At 53.4% G+C, this 17,013-nt stretch overlaps 1 protein-coding gene across 3 annotated transcripts in view; it reads left to right on the top strand.

The window, feature by feature from the left end:
- The first annotated feature begins 6,436 nt into the window (after positions 1 to 6,436).
- Positions 6,437 to 17,013, top strand: part of CDH22 (cadherin 22) — a 50,909-nt gene continuing 40,332 nt past the window's right edge. For all 3 annotated transcript variants that reach the window (XM_057424687.1, XM_057424689.1, XM_057424688.1), the window contains exons 1-2: positions 6,437 to 7,039; positions 11,713 to 12,007. In XM_057424687.1, coding sequence (XP_057280670.1) covers positions 6,815 to 7,039; positions 11,713 to 12,007 — 520 coding nt within the window. In that variant the 5' untranslated portion in view covers positions 6,437 to 6,814. The remainder of the gene's footprint in view (positions 7,040 to 11,712; positions 12,008 to 17,013) is intronic.

Below are 17,013 nucleotides of genomic sequence, written 5' to 3' on the forward strand. Positions count from 1 at the left end.
GCCTGTTCCTTTTCCCAGGAAGGGGAGCATTAAGTGGATTTTAATTCTGTTTAACAGGAGGAGATGTGGTTACACACCACATGCTGCACTGTCGGCAGCATGAGAGAATTGCTGTTGAAGTAATTGCAGGCTTTTTGTGGCCCTGTCTCCCAGCCAGGTCTGCCTAAGGCTGGGCTGCTCGGCTGCTCCCTTGGCTGCTCCCTCGGCTGTGAGGGAGGTGGGCTCCCTGTGATGCAGACTGAGCTGGGGCTGTATGGCCCCAGAGCTGCTGTTGTGCTTGTTGTGGCTTTGTCTGTTCCTGTGTGGCTGACACAAGCTGGCACATGTGGATGGTGCTGGGCCTGGTGCTCACCCTCTGGTTCCTGGGTGAAGGCACATTGGGGTCAGGAGGTGCTGGGCAGAGAATGGAGGGCCTGGTTGGTGCTGGAGGTCTGCCCTGCTGTTTGGAGAGTCTCCAGATGGACTTGCCTGTCTGGGGAAGGAGCTGGTGTGAAGCTGTGCTACTCCTGCCACTCCATCAGTGAGGTCTGGCCGCTGGCTGGGGGGATCTAGCAGGAGCTTTTGTCCCTCAGACTCCTGTCTTGGGTTGTCTCCAAAGATGCTGCAGTGCTGCCTGTTTGAAGCAGCACTGCAAACCGCTGACAACATCTCCAACCTGCCTCTCGCATCTCCCTGTGCTCATCTCTCCACCTTCCCTCTATTGTAGCTGTATTCGGTATTTATTCTGTAGCTTTGCCTTCCCAAGGATGGCACAAGCAGTGCTTTCCTCCTCAGCAGCTTTTGTAGCATCCTGGTGGCCGTTCTGAACAAATGGAGCAGTCCCAAGGCTGGTGCAGGCAGCTCATGCAACTCTGGAGGTTGTGAGGAGCCAAAGCAGTGCATCCAGGCCTGCGCTATCTCAGGTAGCAAGCTGGGGTAGAGGAGGGAGGGCTCTCCTACTCCATTGCATTTTTTGTAGCTGATGGGGAGCTCTCTATGTTCTGTGGCTTATCTCAGAGGAACAGTACTGCTGTGACAGTCTCCCTCATAGAGTTGGAGGCACAGGGGGCACTGCCTCCTGCTGGGATCAACCCTCCTTGGGCTGCAGGGCTGCTACTGCCCTGGCTCTGGGACTGTAGCTCTCTTGGGCAACAGTGTGGTTTGGAGGTGTGGGACTGTGATGTATTGGGCAGTGCTTTGTGTGCTGTCGCTGCCTGTGTCTTCCCCTTCCCTCTTGCCTGCTTCTCCTGCATCAGCCTGCATTTGTAAAATGAAATAAATATTGACACGGATGGGATGCTATTCAATTTGTCCTGATCACTGGGCTGCAGTGAGTTCTGACAGAGCACAGTGTAAAACATAAGCTCAGGACGTAATTTCTACTGTCAACATGATGTACAGTATGGCTGTGCCAAATACACACCGACAAACTGCACAAGCTCTTGTAGAGAGGGAAGAGGGGAGTTGTGCTGATAATTGGGAATCAGGATGACAGCAGCAGGAGAGGCAGTGTTGGGTTGAACATGGCTGGTGTGGGGCTGGTGCTCCATTGCCTGGCACTGTGAGTGCTGGGCTTGCTGTCGTGGGGTGCCTGTGTGCAGTGCACCCGCAGATGCGTGCTGCTGCCTGCTTCGGATGCTGTGCTGTGGCTCTGGATGCAACTGCAGCTCCCACTGTTATTTATGGCTCCACTGCTCACGTGTAGCAGAGAGAAGTGGCATTTCCAGCTGCTGGTGGAAGGTCTTCAGTAACATAGGGAAATAAATGTTGTGCGAGTCCTGATTCCTGTGCACGGGATTTCTGTGGCTCTTTGCAGCCCTGGGGTACTTTGAATCCTGTTGCTGCAAAGACACAAGCAGGACTTAGGGCTCTTGGGTCTGCTGTGCCTGGAAGAGTTCTGTCGTGTGACACCCAGAAAGAAAGATGTGCACACTGAGAAGAGGCGTGACACTGACCCTTGCTCTGGCCCGAAGGTGTGACAGAAGACAAACAGGCTGTGAATTTATGGGTGGAGAAGAATTCGGCTTGTGTCAGAGCCTTGCCACAGATGTGTCCGTCCCTGGGTCATTGTTTCTAGGTAGCTCTAGGCACAAAGGGAGTGCACTCTGGGTATGCTGGAGCTCGCAATAGGTTGTGCAATGGGCTGTGCCGTCTAGTACCTGACTGTCTCAGAGGCAAACTGGGTACGCCACCCCCATTGCTGCCCATAGGAAGAGCATGTAAAGAGCTGAGAGTAGCTGAGCTTTGGACTCACGAGACAGCCACCAGCAAACCATGTTAGTTCAGACGAAGCAGCAAGATGAGAAATGTGCTAAATGTAATAAACACAAGGTTGTGGTTCCCACAGCAACGCAGCCCAGCCCGTGCTGGACCAACTCAGCAGGACCCTCCTCCTGTGGCAGTGGCTGCTCCATGGAGTGCTCGGATGCAGCAGGGCTGAGCAAGTTGCCTTGGGAACTGTGGGCCAGGCTGTGCCCAGCCAGGGAGCAGCAGCTCTGCTGCAGCTGTGCTCACCCACTGCTTCATCTTTTGCCCTGGCTTCCTCTTCTAAGCCTGGCGTTCCTGTGTGTATTTGAATTGGTACTTTTGGTTTATTGATACTGTTTAGGATTTAGCTACTTGCTTTTATATGCAAGTAGCAAGTTAACTCCAGCAAGGCTGCAGGAAAAGGCAGAGTGAATGACTAGGGTGCCAGTGCAGTGTGTGGCTGGGGTAGTCAGGCTGTGGCGGGCATCAGTGGCTTGCAGCTGCCACTCAGGTGTGGAATGGTGCGATGAGGGTGGCTCTGACTGCACTTGTGAGCCGGTACTGGTGCTGTCTGCAGGCTCTGTGCCCTGAGCACTGCACTGAGACTGGCAGGGCAAAGTGCTGCCTTCTTGCCAGCCCACCTGGGGCTCTTGGATGCTGATGCTGCTGGTGTGGTGTCTGGATTTGCACCATTGGGTTGGCTTGCTTTTGGTCTCCCTGTGTAGTCAGGAGGTATTCAGTGGCTGCAGACCTGCTCTCTGGCAGCAGCCCTGCTGCCTTGTCAGGCTTCTGGGAGGGCTTTATGAACCAGCATGGAGTAGCCTGGATGGCAAGGAGAGGGTGTCAGGGTGGGAGAATTCAGCAGCTGGTGACTGCCTCTCCCCAAGGCTCTGCTTACACAGTAGTCACTGAGAACATGTGCAAATAGACTATTTAAGTTCTCTTTCTGGTGGTTGCATTTACCAAATACAACTCATTTGTACTCTGACTTCAGGCACATCTGGGGGCATTGCCTGAGAAAGTGCTGCAGAGTAGCAAAGGCAGAGATGCTGGATATGGTGTTCTTGCCACACTTAGTCTTTGCCCTGGGTGCTGGCCTGAAGCTTTTGCTCTGGCTTGGCTTGTGCTGTTTGGCTTATTGACATCTCTCACTGTCTGGGGAACATCCTCCAAAATAGCTACAAATTTCCTGGATGTGAGAAATGGGAGCGATGCTGTTTGCGGCAATGGTATGCTGTATCTTAGAATCATAGAAAGGATTGGAAAGGACCCATCTAGTTCTAATTCCCCTGCCATGGACAGGGACACCTCCCACTAAACCATGTCATCCAAGACTCTGTCCAACCTGGTCTTGAACACTGCCAGGGATGGAGCATTCACAACCTCCCTGGGCAACCCATTCCAGTGCCTCACCACCCTTACAGTAAAGAACGTCTTCCTTGTATTTAACCTAAACTTCCCCTGTTTAAGTTTTAACCCGTTACCCCTTGTCCTGTCACTACAGTCCCTAATGAAGAGTCCCTCCCCAGCATACCTATAGGCCCCCCTTCAGATACTGGAAGGCTGCTATGAGGTCCCCACGCAGCCTTCTCCAGGCTGAATAGACCCAACTTTCTCAGCCTGTCTCCATATGGGAGGTGATCCTGCCCCTCTACTCTGCTCTCGTGAGACCTCACTTGGAGCATTGTGTGCAGTTCTGGTGTCCTCAACATAAAAAGGACATGGAACTGTTGGAACAAGTGCAGAGAAGGGCCATGAGGATGATCAAGGGACTGGAGCAGCTCCCGCCTGCTGGTCACGCTCCTTCTGATGCAGCCCAGGATACGGTTGCTTTCTGGGCTGCAAGCGCACACTGAAGCCAGCTCATGTTCATTTTCTCATCAGCCAACACCCCCAAGTCCTTCTCCGCAGGGCTGCTCTGAATCTCTTCTCTGCCCAACCTGTAGCTGTGCCTGGGATTGCTCCGACCCAGGTGTAGGACCTTGCACTTGGCAGGGTTAAACTTCATAAGGCTGGCATCAGCCCTCCTCACAATCGTGTCAAGGTCCCCCTGGATGGCATTCCTTCCCTCCAGCATATCATCCAAATCTTCTTATATGTATTTCTATATATCCATGTAAGCCTCATAAGTAGGTTTGTACGTGTGCTGTTATCGTCAGTATCTCTTGCTCTGAAGCCAGCTGCAGGTGGGCAGCCTTAGCTCCATTGCTCCAGGGCAGGGACCTTCATATCTGTGTTTGATCAATGAAGGCTGCAGTTGCTTTACCCTGTGAGACTTCTAACAGCAGGATGGAAAGACTCAGTCCATCACTCATCAACAGGCCACCTTGCTCCCCTATGTATAGTCTCCAATGAGAAATGTCTGATGATGGGCATTGTCACCAGGTTGGCAAGACTGGCCCTTCAGGAGCAGTGGCAGGAATGGCTTCTGCATGGGGAGGCCTGACTGCAAGAGGGAGTCATGCCGTTGCCAACAACCCCCCATGGCTGGTGTAGAGATGTCTTAATAGCAAACAGCCTGGGAAGGAAGAGGGGTGGGGAGGAATGTTGATGCTTCTGTACTGTGATTGCCAAGATAAAAATATACTGGAGACCCTGTGCTCATCGGAGCATGAAGTGCACAGGGATTGCACATGCTACAGCTGATGCACACGTGTGTGTGGAATTAGCATGTGTACCTGGAGGGCATGTGTACACCCACGTAAGGCACAAAACAGAAAAGAGTGCCAATGTGTGTGTGTGCTATTAATTGTGCATGGCATAGAACATGTGTGTGAATAGATCTGTGCACACTGCGTGACACGCTACTTGCAAAAAGGCAGTGTGGAATGATGCCTGGCATTAATGCCTCATGTTTCTCAGCGTTTGTTCAGATGGGCAGATGCAGAGATGTCAGTGGAGCTCGCTGGGTGCTTTGGGAAACTGCCCTGCAGTCACACCAGGCAAATGGCAAGTGCAAGTAAGAGCTGGGGAAATAGTTGCAAGCTGCCCCTCCTCTAAACTGCTGAGGTTGTTAAGAATTAGGCAGAGGGCTGTGTGAAATAGAATCCAGTTCCCCTTCTATGGGGAGTAGATGGATATCTACTCCAGGAGCATCCCCCTTTCCATTCATCCTCTTCCCCATCCTATTTAGAGTGACAAATGTTGAGGAGATCAGCTCTGCAAACCAATGAAGATGTTTCATGAGTGGTTCTGGCTGTGACTGGTGTCGCTGAGCTCTGGTGGAAGCTCAAGGTGTTGGTTCAGGGAGAGATGGATGCTGCGTACCCATCCCCATATCCTGGTCAGGCCTCTTCTCCCCAGGTGCTCACTGAACGCAAGCTAACCTTGGCCACAGGTCTCATGTCTTTATCCTTAGTGCCTTGTGGGTGGCTTGAAGCTTACTTCACAGCCCTTTCTTACACTGTTAAAGTCAGGCAGGTGTTGAGCCAGCGTTTCCCAGTGTCAGGTGCTGCCATCCCCAGCATGAGGGACTGGTGTGGTCTGGCCCTGTGCAGGCAGCAGCAGCTCTGCCATGCCAGGGTCCTGCCCACACATCTCCCACCAGTGCGAGCAGTGATGACCTGCGCTGGCAGCAGAGTCCGCTCCCGTCCTCAACCAGGGCAGCATGGTAAGGAGGTACCTGTGACGGGGGCTCCTTGGTCTTGGAGCTCTTGCTGGAGCAAGCAGACATCCATAGTGCTGCAGAGCCTGCTGTAGTTCTATGCAGTTCTGCCCTCCCTTCCGGGGTGTCTGCTCTAACGGGGGCTGGGCTCTGTGGTGGGGCACCTGGGGCAGGGCAGGGTGGGACACAGCGACCAAGGCTGCAGGCAGCAGCACGGTGGGGCATGGAGACCTACTCTCACACCAGCACTGACACCTTGGTCTTTTCCAGGCTACTGGGGCTGCTGCCGGCTGCCCTGCACCTCCCTGTGTGAGCCAGCAGATGATGGAAGTGACCGGCATCAGCTGGGCAAAGGACCCTTCGCAAGGTGCTGGAATATCATCTCTCGAAAGATGGGATTTACAAATGGGCTTGTGAACTGCATGTGTGACATAGGCACCTCTGCTGCCAGAACCCTTGTGCAGTAGCCCAGGGCCAGCAGAGAACAGGCAGACGCTGGCCACAGCAGCTCATCCCGGTAACTCCTCTGTGAAACCGTGCATGGAGAAGCTTCTCTTCCCTTCCCCTCCTGTGGATGCCTGCTGTGGGTACCCGTATCCCGCTCGCTGCCTGCTGGCGGGGTGGGCAGCCAGCAGTGCGTGACCCTGTCCCCCAGCCAGAAACGGAGCCACACTGCTCTGTCCCTGGGGACAAATGCCAGCCGCCAGGCTCATCTCTGGAGGCCCAGGAGCAGCTGGTGAGGCACCAGCACTGACTGCTCCCGTGCTAGCAGCAGGCGGTCTGGGACGTGTGTTGTCACAGAAGTGACTCCAGCCTGCTGGGACAGAAGCATTCCAGCTGCAGAACATGGAGTGCAACAAGGATGGGAATGTTCTGCATTGACCAGGGAGCCTTCTGCTGCTAGTGTGGACTTTTCCTCGTCTTCCCTAAAGGATGCCAGTTGCCTGTCCAAAAGCTACTGCTCACGCAGCCTCCTAAAGCGCAATGGCGAGCGGTCTGCAGGGCTTCTTGTGGACCATGCTGCTGCTGTTCTGCGCCATCCAGGAGCTGGGAGCCTGGGCCATGCACACTTCTGTTGAGGGCCCTGGCCTTGGGCAGCAGGAAGACCCCGCGCTGCTGGCCAGCGGGCGAGTGAAGCGTGGCTGGGTCTGGAATCAGTTCTTTGTGGTGGAGGAGTACACGGGCACGGAGCCGCTCTATGTGGGGAAGGTAAGGTAACCTGATGTCTCCATGGGGCTGACCAAGCCAGCAGCAGCACAGAGTGTGCCAACAGCATGGTCGAGCCTGGCAGGGAAAGAGGGTCTGCATGAAGGTTGCTTGTGGGGGCCCAGTTAGAGAAGTACTTTCTGGACTGGGATGGCAGGAGCCCGGTCCCTTCTGGGGTGGTGAGGCTGATGTGCTCCCAGAGACTTTGGGGCAGGAGCACACCAAAGTTCACATCTGTGTTCTTGCAGTCATGTGCTGGGTTCCCATGGTGTTTGGGGTGGGTGCAAGAAAGGGGTGCAGCTCTGGGTGTTGTGGGTGTGCAGTGTGGAAGGCTCAGCCACACCTCTGGGAAGATCTGCTGGGCTCAGCAGATGTTCAGACCAGGCTGGCATCTGCTCATGTGCATACGCTAGTCCCTGCCATGTCTTGGGAGCCAGTACTGTTGTAGCACCAAGAACTTTCCTGATACAGTAGTCACTGCCTTAAGTGCAACCCTGACTTCCTGAAGGTGGTCCATCCCTTGCCCTAGTCCTTTCAACATGTGGATAATGTGCTGCTGGGTTTTGTTGGGTGGCCCCTCCGTGTGACTCCCTCCTGCTCCTGGAAGGACTGTTCTGTGTTGCACCTGCAAGCTACAGAGGCTGTTTCCTCGCTAGTTCTCTCTGCAGGCTGGGGCTGGCAAAGGAGGTGTCCTCTCTCTCTTTAAGGCAGGGAAATTCTGCTCTTATCTGTGGCCAGAGCAAGATTGTGATAGGATTTATGTATCTCTGTCTGGCCTGCACAGTGTGCTGTAGAAGGTGCTTGGTGTGGGGGTGCAGGGCTTGGAGGGACCCTGAGGGTCAGCACTCGGTAGAACTTTCTTAGGTTTTGCAGTAGCTCTGTCCATCAGGCCTGTGCTATGGGTGCTGCTGGGTGCTGGCCAGGAGCTGCACTGCGTTACTCTGCTGCTCCCAGGACCATGTCCTTGCTGGGCTTTGCACAGGCATTTGCATCCACAAACATCCAGGGAGAGGCAGTGGGAGGTTTGGCCTTGTGGTAAACAGTGCATCCTGCTCTGCCGTGAGAAGATGTGATGCAGTTGCTGGAGCACACTGGTCTTCCCTGTGCTGGACCAGTCCCAAGCTCCCTCTGGCTGTCTCCCTTCTCTGCAAGCGGGTTGCTGTTGGTGCTGTCCTGGCTCTTGCCGTTGCTTGTGTGTCCTGCAGAGAGGATGCTGGCAATCCTGGGGCTGCTGGCAGGTAGCAGTGCCTTCTGGGCAGGGCTGGGTCAGAGCTCTGCTTCCCTGATGTGTGACCTGGGCCCGGGGGAGGCTGGCCATGGGCCTCTGCTCCCTGTGTCCTGGGGCTGAAGGAGCATTTTGCCTCAGGGTTCCAGAGCTTTGGCCCTTTCTGGGAGCTGTGGGGAAGCTGTCCTGTGGCTCCCACATGTTGGGATGATGTTATTTGTACACCGGTGAAGGTAGCGCTGGCTGTTGGGACCAGAGGAGCACGCTGCAAGCCAGGTGGATTCGCTGCTGGAGGCGCATGGGCTGTCCCCAAAGGAAATGCCCAAGAGCTCATGCAATAGGGATATCTGACAGCCTTGGCTGTCTGGTCATCAGTCTGGAGGAGGCTTGAAAATGGGCTTTTTGGCTAGGGGCCAGCTGGGATTTCAGCGGTGATTTGTGTCCATTTCAGCAGACGCTTGAGAGCTGCACTCCTCTGCCGCCACACTTGATGCAGTTACAGCTAATTCACAGCTCCCCTGGGAAGCGACTGGAGGCATCAGGTCCTGTCAAACTCCAGAGGTAGCCTAGCAACCACCTCGGCTCCAGAATGAGCCCAGGCACCTGCCACTAGCCCGTTTGACAGCCCCCTTCCACACCATTCACTGCGTCACCCACCCTGCTCAGGAAAAAGGCCAGCCTTTGCCAAAATCCGATCCCTGTGAGCTGCTCCCCAGGGCAGCTCCTGGGTCAGGCTTTCCTCTGGAGGAGGTGGGGCAGCCTCCTGGAGCTGCCAGCCCTCATGGCACAGCCGGTGGGCTCCGGGGCCTTCCTGCCCCAGGGGCCCAGGTCTCCCTGTGGTGTAGCAGGGGCTCGCCCTCCATCAGCACCTTCCGTGTGCTTTTTGAAGGGCCGATACCATTTCTGTAAAATCTGGGCTCTCCAGCTAATCCTTCTGAACTGTAATTTCCCCCGAGGCTGCTGTCAGTTTGATGTGGATTTCTTTGGGTTTTTTAAATAGAATTATGGGGTCAGCACTAGTTACAAACTTCTGCATGTGGACAGATCTATTTTAGATAGAGGAGAGGATTAAAGGAAAAAAAGCAGATTTAATTAAGTTGCTAATATTTAAAGAAAATTGATGAACTCGGGCTTTAGGAGTTGGAGCAAACAGAGTGTGCCTTTATTACGGGCTAGTTTGTATTTGATTTTCTTTCTCTTCCAGCCTCAGAGTAATTTTTGATTTGTGTATCTGTGCTTCCTGTTTAATTGTTTTTAATAAGGAATGTGCACCTCTGCTCACATTTAATTTTGATTTAATTATTAGTATGTAATTAATGGCTTTGTAAAATTCCTCCTTAAAGCATTCTAGGACAAGGAAGCTATTTTCCTGTTTAACAAAGTGAACAGATCAGCGTTTTGTCCACCTTCTGGACAAGCCTGGCTGCTGCGGACACTTGTCCTTGGCCAGGGGAGCTGAGCTGCAGGCGGGGAATTCCCTCCATTCCCGGGCACAGCACGCCAGGGTAGGGCTGGGGGAAGGTGCAGAGGGTCTGTGCTGTGCCAGGGCTGCCTGGTGCAACTGGGGTCTCCAGGCCTGCATGGGAGCATGCTGCTCCCTTACCTGCCTGCTGTAGCGGCAAGAACACCCCTGGATGTGGTGGTCTGGGCCTATGGCATCTCCCCTCAGATGTCTGCAGTCTGCTATCCAGCCCTCCCCCATTAGTTGTTGTTCAGCCAAGCAGCACAGATTTAGCTCTTTTAATCTTCCCTTGTAAATCAATCTCTACAGCCCCTTGAGCCCGGGATCCATTTTTCTTCCTAGCATTCCAGTTTGCAGGGATCCGGTGTCTGCTCCAAGCAGTTAGTGATGAGCAAACATGTAAAGAGGATGTGCTGAGAGCACAGTGTGGTTCTAGGAAGAGGTGCTGGGTGGTTTATCTCTGGCCTAATTATTAACCGTGAGCCTGGTGTTTCTAGGAAAGTGCAGGTTTCTGTTACCTGTGCTGTGCAGACCAGGTGCCTGGTTTTGTGCCGATCCCTGGCACAGTAATGAACACTAAGGAGAGGATGATAAAGTGGAGTGGCAGCAGGAGCTCAGCAGCCAGGGAGGAGGGCTGAGCTCAGCTCCTTGAGCTACCTGAGTGAAGGTCTCCTTTGCAGGCAGATGTTTCAACATGGGCAGTAATATGTGAATGTTCTGCAAAATGCAGTGAATTGTCTAACGCGTGGGCCCCTCATGAAATAAATATATAAACTGTATCTAACAAGACAAATATAATGAAGGCATCATAAAAAAAGAGGCAGCTCTGGTATAAATTCTTGCTGGTAGAGCTGTATGTCTGAAAGGTGGATTATAGAACTGCAGTTTTGAAGACTGAATGACCCATAAACATTTTCATATTTCATTAGCCGATTAATGGACAGGTTTTTTGGGACACACGCACACACACACACACACACACACGACTGCTCATTTTAAGCAGAAATTGTAGGAAGCAAATGAAAGCAGCTGATGAAACCTTTCCAGGGTCCTGTCCTGTTACGGATTGTCCCAATTAATGCCCATGCTGCTCTCTGTCATGATGCATTCTGCCTGTCCAGTTACCGTTAATAGATTTCTCATAAGTGGCTGGATTGTAACAACCTCATAACTCAGTTTAATGCCACCAATAAAATTATCTCTGGATGTCTGGCCTGGCTTTCATTCAGCTTCTGGTCCGTGAGGAGCTCTTTACCCTTTCTTTTCCTGATTTCAAACACTGTCTTAATTAGAAAATGAAGTGGAGATTGGCTGCAAAAGCATCTTCCACAGGGTCTGTTTTTCATCCTGAACATGGGCCTGATTTGACACGTTCTCCTGCAGTCTTTGCTTGGGTGGGGGCTGTGGGTGTGATGTTGTGATGGGCTGACTACCCTGTTGCCTTGCCACATAAACCCAATACAGATGTTCAGCGAATACCTGAGCTCTCAAGCAAGGAGACTTGTCAGCACCAACTGCTCTGAAAGCAGAGAGTGGCTGTGGTGGGGCAGAGCAGGCAGGTAGGAACAGATGCTGGTGGAGAGCTGCTTCTGTACCTTGGTCTGCTTTGTGCAGCCTGGGAGAGATGATCCCACACTGGGGTCTGGAGTCCTTGCCCACAGGGAAGCTGCTTTTTTGGGGGTGCTGTTGAGTTTTTACAGCTTCCATTATCCCTGAACCTCATAGTGGTGGGTTTGTCCCTTGGTTTGTGGTGTGGGTGGGTACTGGCAGGATTTGTGATCTGCCAGGTGTATGGGTGGCATAGGGAGGACTGAAGTTCCAATTTATTGAGCCTTTTTCCATGCCCAGGCATCAGTTGGTGGTGCTCTGCCCCTCTCCCTGGTGACAGACATCACACAGGCACCATGAGCTCCACATCATGCAGTCTTGGCCACAGGGGCACAAGCATGGCCCCAGCCTGCTCCTGCCCTCTCCCTCTTTCCCTGACAGATCCACTCAGACTCGGATGAGGGGGACGGCTCCATCAAGTACACTATCTCCGGGGAGGGCGCAGGGACGATCTTCCTCATCGATGAGATCACAGGTGACATCCACGCCACCGAGCGCCTGGACCGGGAGCAGAAAACCTTCTACACGCTGCGGGCTCAGGCCCGTGACCGGCAGACGGACCAGCTGCTGGAGCCCGAGTCAGAGTTCATCATCAAGGTGCAGGACATCAACGACAGTGAGCCGCGCTTCCTGGAGGGGCCCTACATCGGCAGCGTGGCTGAGCTGTCCCCCATCGGTAGGTCTCCTGGCTGGGAGGAGGGGGGCTGGGGAACCTGTGCGCAGCTTTGAACCTGTCAAGCCTTAAGCCTGCTGCACCCTGCAAAACCGCCTCCAAATCCCAGGGATTCCAGATGAGACCAGAGCCAGGGAGCCAAGAGGGAAAAATAAATAAGGTGGCTTAAGGAAAACAAGTGAATAAATCCTCTGAGCTGATTGCCAGCCTGAGGCTGAGCGCTCAGTCTCAGCCCTAAGCTGTGCCCTGGGGATGGGCCATGGCAGAGCCAGCTGCCCACTGGGCATTTACCCTGGTTTTGCACAGCCCCCTCACTCCCAAACACGGGAAGGGAGGGGACAGAGACCAGCTGAGCCCTTGCATGCCTGTGGTGCAGATCAGCTGGAGTGGTGTTTCTCCCTCTCAAGCAGCCTGTGCCCAGCCCCTCCTCAGCACCATCCTCTGTGTGCTGCTTTGCTGCTGTCCAGAGCCCTGTGGTAGCTCAGCCATTCCCTTGTGCATCCCCATGCAGCACTGCCAAGCCCCTCTCACCTGGCCCTCTTGCCTTCCTCTGAGGGCTCAAGAGTTGTTGGCTGAGGTTGGGGAATTCATGTCCCTGTAACAGAAGTGTGGCTTCCCCATGTTACTGTCCCCTTGCCCCTATCCTCTTGCCACCAGCGTCTTTAAGTCCATTGGTGATCAGCCTTGCTGAACTGCTGAGGGGCCAGGATGGGACATGTGCCATGAGGCTGTACAAGTCCATTCCCCTGTGCATGGCAGAGCAGGACAGTGAGCTCTGCACTCACCTCAGTGTCAGGAAGGGTACAGGGTGATGTATGAACTGCAGCATTGCTGCCCTTGCTCTCTGATGCTGGGTTCCTGTATTGCTGGGGCACAGCTCAAGCGCATGGAGACTGGCTGGCTTGCTGAGCTGCCAAGAATGTCAAACCATTCCCCATCCACATCAGACAATCTGTTATCCCCCATTGACTGGCCGGAGCATGTGTCAGCATTCACTGCAGGCAGGGAACTATAAATCACTCTTCTCCAAAGGCTGCATGGAGGTAAGAGACAGCTTGCAAAAGGCTGACTGACATCAAAGATAAGGCAGGTCCCCAGCACTGTCAGCAAGGGATGAGTCAGCGAGGGGAGCGTGGCAGTGCCGAGGAGCAAGGGGGGGAAGACAGGGAGCACCCTGGGGGGGGCTGGGGCAGCCTGGCTGAACTGCATGAGGGGCTCTGCTGCCGGGTGAACCTGCCGAGTCCTGCTGCGCTTGGGCAGGCAGGCCTAGCTGAGGAGGCATCCTGGGAGCAGTGCAGGGGATGCTTAGTCTGTGCTGCTTCAGGACGGAGCTCTGCCTCTCCATGGTTGATGTGCAGCATATTGTAAGACTGGTGCATGGCCTCCAGCAGGTTACAGACATGCAGAAATTGCCCACAGCAGAGGAGCTGCCACTGCCTGGATTTCAGTTGACAGATGGAGAACAATCTCTCTTGAGGTATCCCGAGCATTCCTTCCTCTCCGTTTACCTGCATAATCCTTTCCCGTGTCAGAGTGACCTCTTGGACTAGAGCCACGTGCTCCTGGAGAAATGAAAGACAGCATGTGGGCAGCAAAGCGGGAGGCATCCTGTTCCCAGAGGGAAGAAAGAAATTAATCTGTTTTGCTTGAACAACATTTAAAAAGGAATTCTCAACTCTGAGTATTAGACAAGGATTCCAGTTCTTTGAAAATCACAAACAATTATGGAGCTGCCTGATCAGACTGATGTGAACAAGATGTATCAAAGGAGACAGTTTCTATGCAAAATTGGAGATCAGAGGGAAAGAGAAACACGGTTTCACAACATGAAAGGAGGTGATTCCTGCAAATTAAAATACTTGGAAGTTAAAAGTAAAGAGAAGTGCTGTGAGCAGCGTGGGCTGTGCTACCAAGTGGCATGCTCAGACAGGGGAGCTGGAGCCATGAGCCTGTTCTGCTTTCCAGGCTGATGTCTGTTTGCCTGTGGCAAGCTTGGAGATTCCTGAAGCCTGACCACCCCAGGGAGCATAAGGGCTCCTCTGTAGCAGCTCAGCCTTGGAAACGGCCCATCCAACAGCGCAGGGAGAGCTTCACGTATCATCGCATGGTGCTGCCGTGTGGTCCCCTGCAGTATGAATGCAGAGCCTGGAAGGTACCCACATGCTGCTGCTGCAAGTCCCCAGCTTCCTCTCAGTACTCCCTTGGCTTAGCAGTGATTTGCCCAGGAACAGATAGCACAAATGATAGAATGGAGGCATCCTGCAAAAGCATAAATAAGGAAGCTTGGGAAGAGGGAACAAGGAGCATGCCTTGCTGACTGGATGGAGATGACCTTCTGTACCGGCCAAGGAAGGCTAGGCAGCTCAGGCAGAGCTTGGATTGGTTATTAATGCATTAACATCAGGGTCAAAGCCTGGGGACCTGCTGGTGAACATGCCTATTCTCTGCTCTATTCGAGTACAGATGTTTTGCCGATCTTTGCTGGGGAAGTGGCTAGGACAGGCCCACCCCAGTGGCCGGGGCTACTCCCTAGCTTGGAATTTGTTTGCAGGGAGCTGTTCATTCCCTGTATCTGCTGCTCTGACATCCTTTGCTCAGTGGCCAGGCCTGAAAAGTGAAGAGTGGCCTCCTCCTTCCTCCTCCTGTGCCTCTGTTATCCCAAACCTCATGGAGTTTGTGCTTTGGGTTGCCCAAGTGGGTTATTTTCCTTCTAACTCATTGCAGCTATCAGCTGCAGCTCTCCATTCCCTGCCAAAAGCATAGTCCCAGCTCCCAGGGCTAGTGCCTTTCTGGGGCATAAAGAGGAATAAAACAAATACGGTCAGATCCGCTCTGTGACAGCAGGAGCAGATCAAAGGACATTATTTGCATAATGAAGGAGTACTAATTGGGAGGGAAAGTCAACTGATTTCCTAGTGTCTAAGAGGGAATAATAGGTGAGAGAACCACACAAACTCCCACCAAGTAGCTGGGAGTGTTCTGCAACACACCTGCCCCTTGCTCTGCGCTGGGGCCAGGGCAGCGTGTTTGGCAGGCACAGCATACATACTGCTTGAGACTATTAAAGTAAGTCAGAGCCGACTAAAGGCCTCTTTGTACCAAGATCTTGTCTTGACAGTGGCCAAAATGGATGCTTACGGAGGAGGAGGAACAGCACACAGCATCTGTGATGCTCCTCTTAATATTCTCCCAGCCAGCAACCAGTTTCAGCTAGGGTATTTCTTTAGCTGTGGGTGGTTTCCGTGGGTTTAGCCTGCTTCAGTGTCTGTCTTCCATGAACTCATCCAGACTCACTGTAAACCTCTGCAAAGAGCAACGAAAAGGCATCGAATGCTGCTCTTGGGGTGCACAGGAGGCAGGTTTGACCTGAGGCTGCAGGGGGGCAGCTGGAGCTGCAGCAGGGCAGCAGGCTGTCTGTGCTCAGCTTCTCACACGCAGCACTGGAGCCACACACATGAATGAGCCCAAATCCAGCACACAGTGCCTCCTGCGAGACATCACTGGTGGTTGCACAGAGTGCTGTTGTAGCCCAGAGCTCACTTCTGGGCTGTTCAGGGTGCGTGCAGAACCCGGAGTGAGGCACGTGCTAGGAAATGTGCATCCTTCCACCAGAACATCACTCCTCCCTTGGGGCATTTTGCTCTCCTTATTTCTTTGTGTAGCACCAAGTCCAGATTAGAGACGATTTGGCTGTACAGACAGAAACTCGGGGTCAAGCCCTGGCTCTAGCACAAAGCTGGTTGAATGCAGAAGTGATTATTGTGAAGAGAAATTGTTTAGTCTTCACACTACAGCCAGGATGCTTGCAGGCACCTGAGCTTTTTTCTTTCCTTGATAGACAATGCTCAGAACTCTTGTGTGCACCTGGGAGCTGCTGGGGCAGGAGGAAGCTGGAGCTGGGGCTTGCCCTGCCTCTTGGTCCTCAGTGTCCTCTCCCGCAGTGCACTTGGTCATGGGTTTGTTCCCCAAGACGCCGTGTTTACCTGCTTGGTGCCAGGGCTGGGGTCCACTGAGCAATGTGTTTCTCTGGCCAGACAGCCCAAAGGGTATTTCCATAGTTGTGTGTTTTAGCAATTCCACCACAGCCAGGTTAGCTCCCTCAGGCTTGTCCTGTGGGACTCGAGGGCTCTGCAGAATCTCCTCTGAGTCTGATTTGGCTTTGTACCAAGCCAGGATGTTCCTGAGACTGCAAGAAACTCATTTCTGCTCCAGTAATTTCTAAGCTGCCCTGGTTTATTTTGTTCCCTGATACCCTGTTGGCTTGTTTCTGGGGTGCCCCAGCCACTGCCTGTCCTGGGGCAAGACAGAAGCTGTAAATTGCATTGTTTATAAAATCTCAGCTGCCTCCAGCCCCCACAGCAACCAGGTTTCCTGAGACCCGAGTGCTGCACCCGGGCGTCAGTCCAGCGTGTGTGGCTTTGCATGACAAAGCACTCCTCTCATGGTGCTTTTTATTCTGCAGGGCTGAAATGACCATGTGCTGTCCTGGAGCTAGCTGAATCTGCGTGGAAAGGGGCTCTCTAAGCACTGGTAGAGTTGTCCTTTGGGCAGCGTTTGAGCTGGAGGTGCAGGCTGTAGCCCTGCGGCTTTCTGGGGAGCAACTGGAGGATCCTGCCCACACCAGGGAAGGGGTGAGGAGGGGTGGTCAAATTTAGCAAGTGTTGGCTTTTCCTGCTACCTGCTTGTCTCTTTGTAGGCTTGGAGTGCTTCCGTCCTTGGGGAAGTGACGGATTCCATCTGCTTGCTTGTGGATTCAGTGCAGGGCCTCTTTATACTCTTGGATGTGCCATTTATCAGCATTTAGCTAAATGTGCTTGGAGCAAGTGACACAGCAAGTGGTCTGGAGCCATCAGCCTCCTGTGTGCAGGTGAATGGCTGAAACTGCTGCAAAGGCTCTGGGTCCTGCAGGGAAGGTGGTGATGGACACTAGAACAGGTCTGTATTAGTATTTCAAAGGGGCTCTGCCCCCATATGTCCAAGCCAAGGCACTTGGTGCTGAGCCGCTGCCT

Source organism: Pezoporus wallicus, unplaced genomic scaffold (genome assembly GCF_028554395.1).
Source record: "Pezoporus wallicus isolate ANWC-B61680 ecotype Strahan unplaced genomic scaffold, APGP_CSIRO_Pwel_v1 contig_13737, whole genome shotgun sequence".
Taxonomy (NCBI): domain Eukaryota; kingdom Metazoa; phylum Chordata; class Aves; order Psittaciformes; family Psittacidae; genus Pezoporus; species Pezoporus wallicus.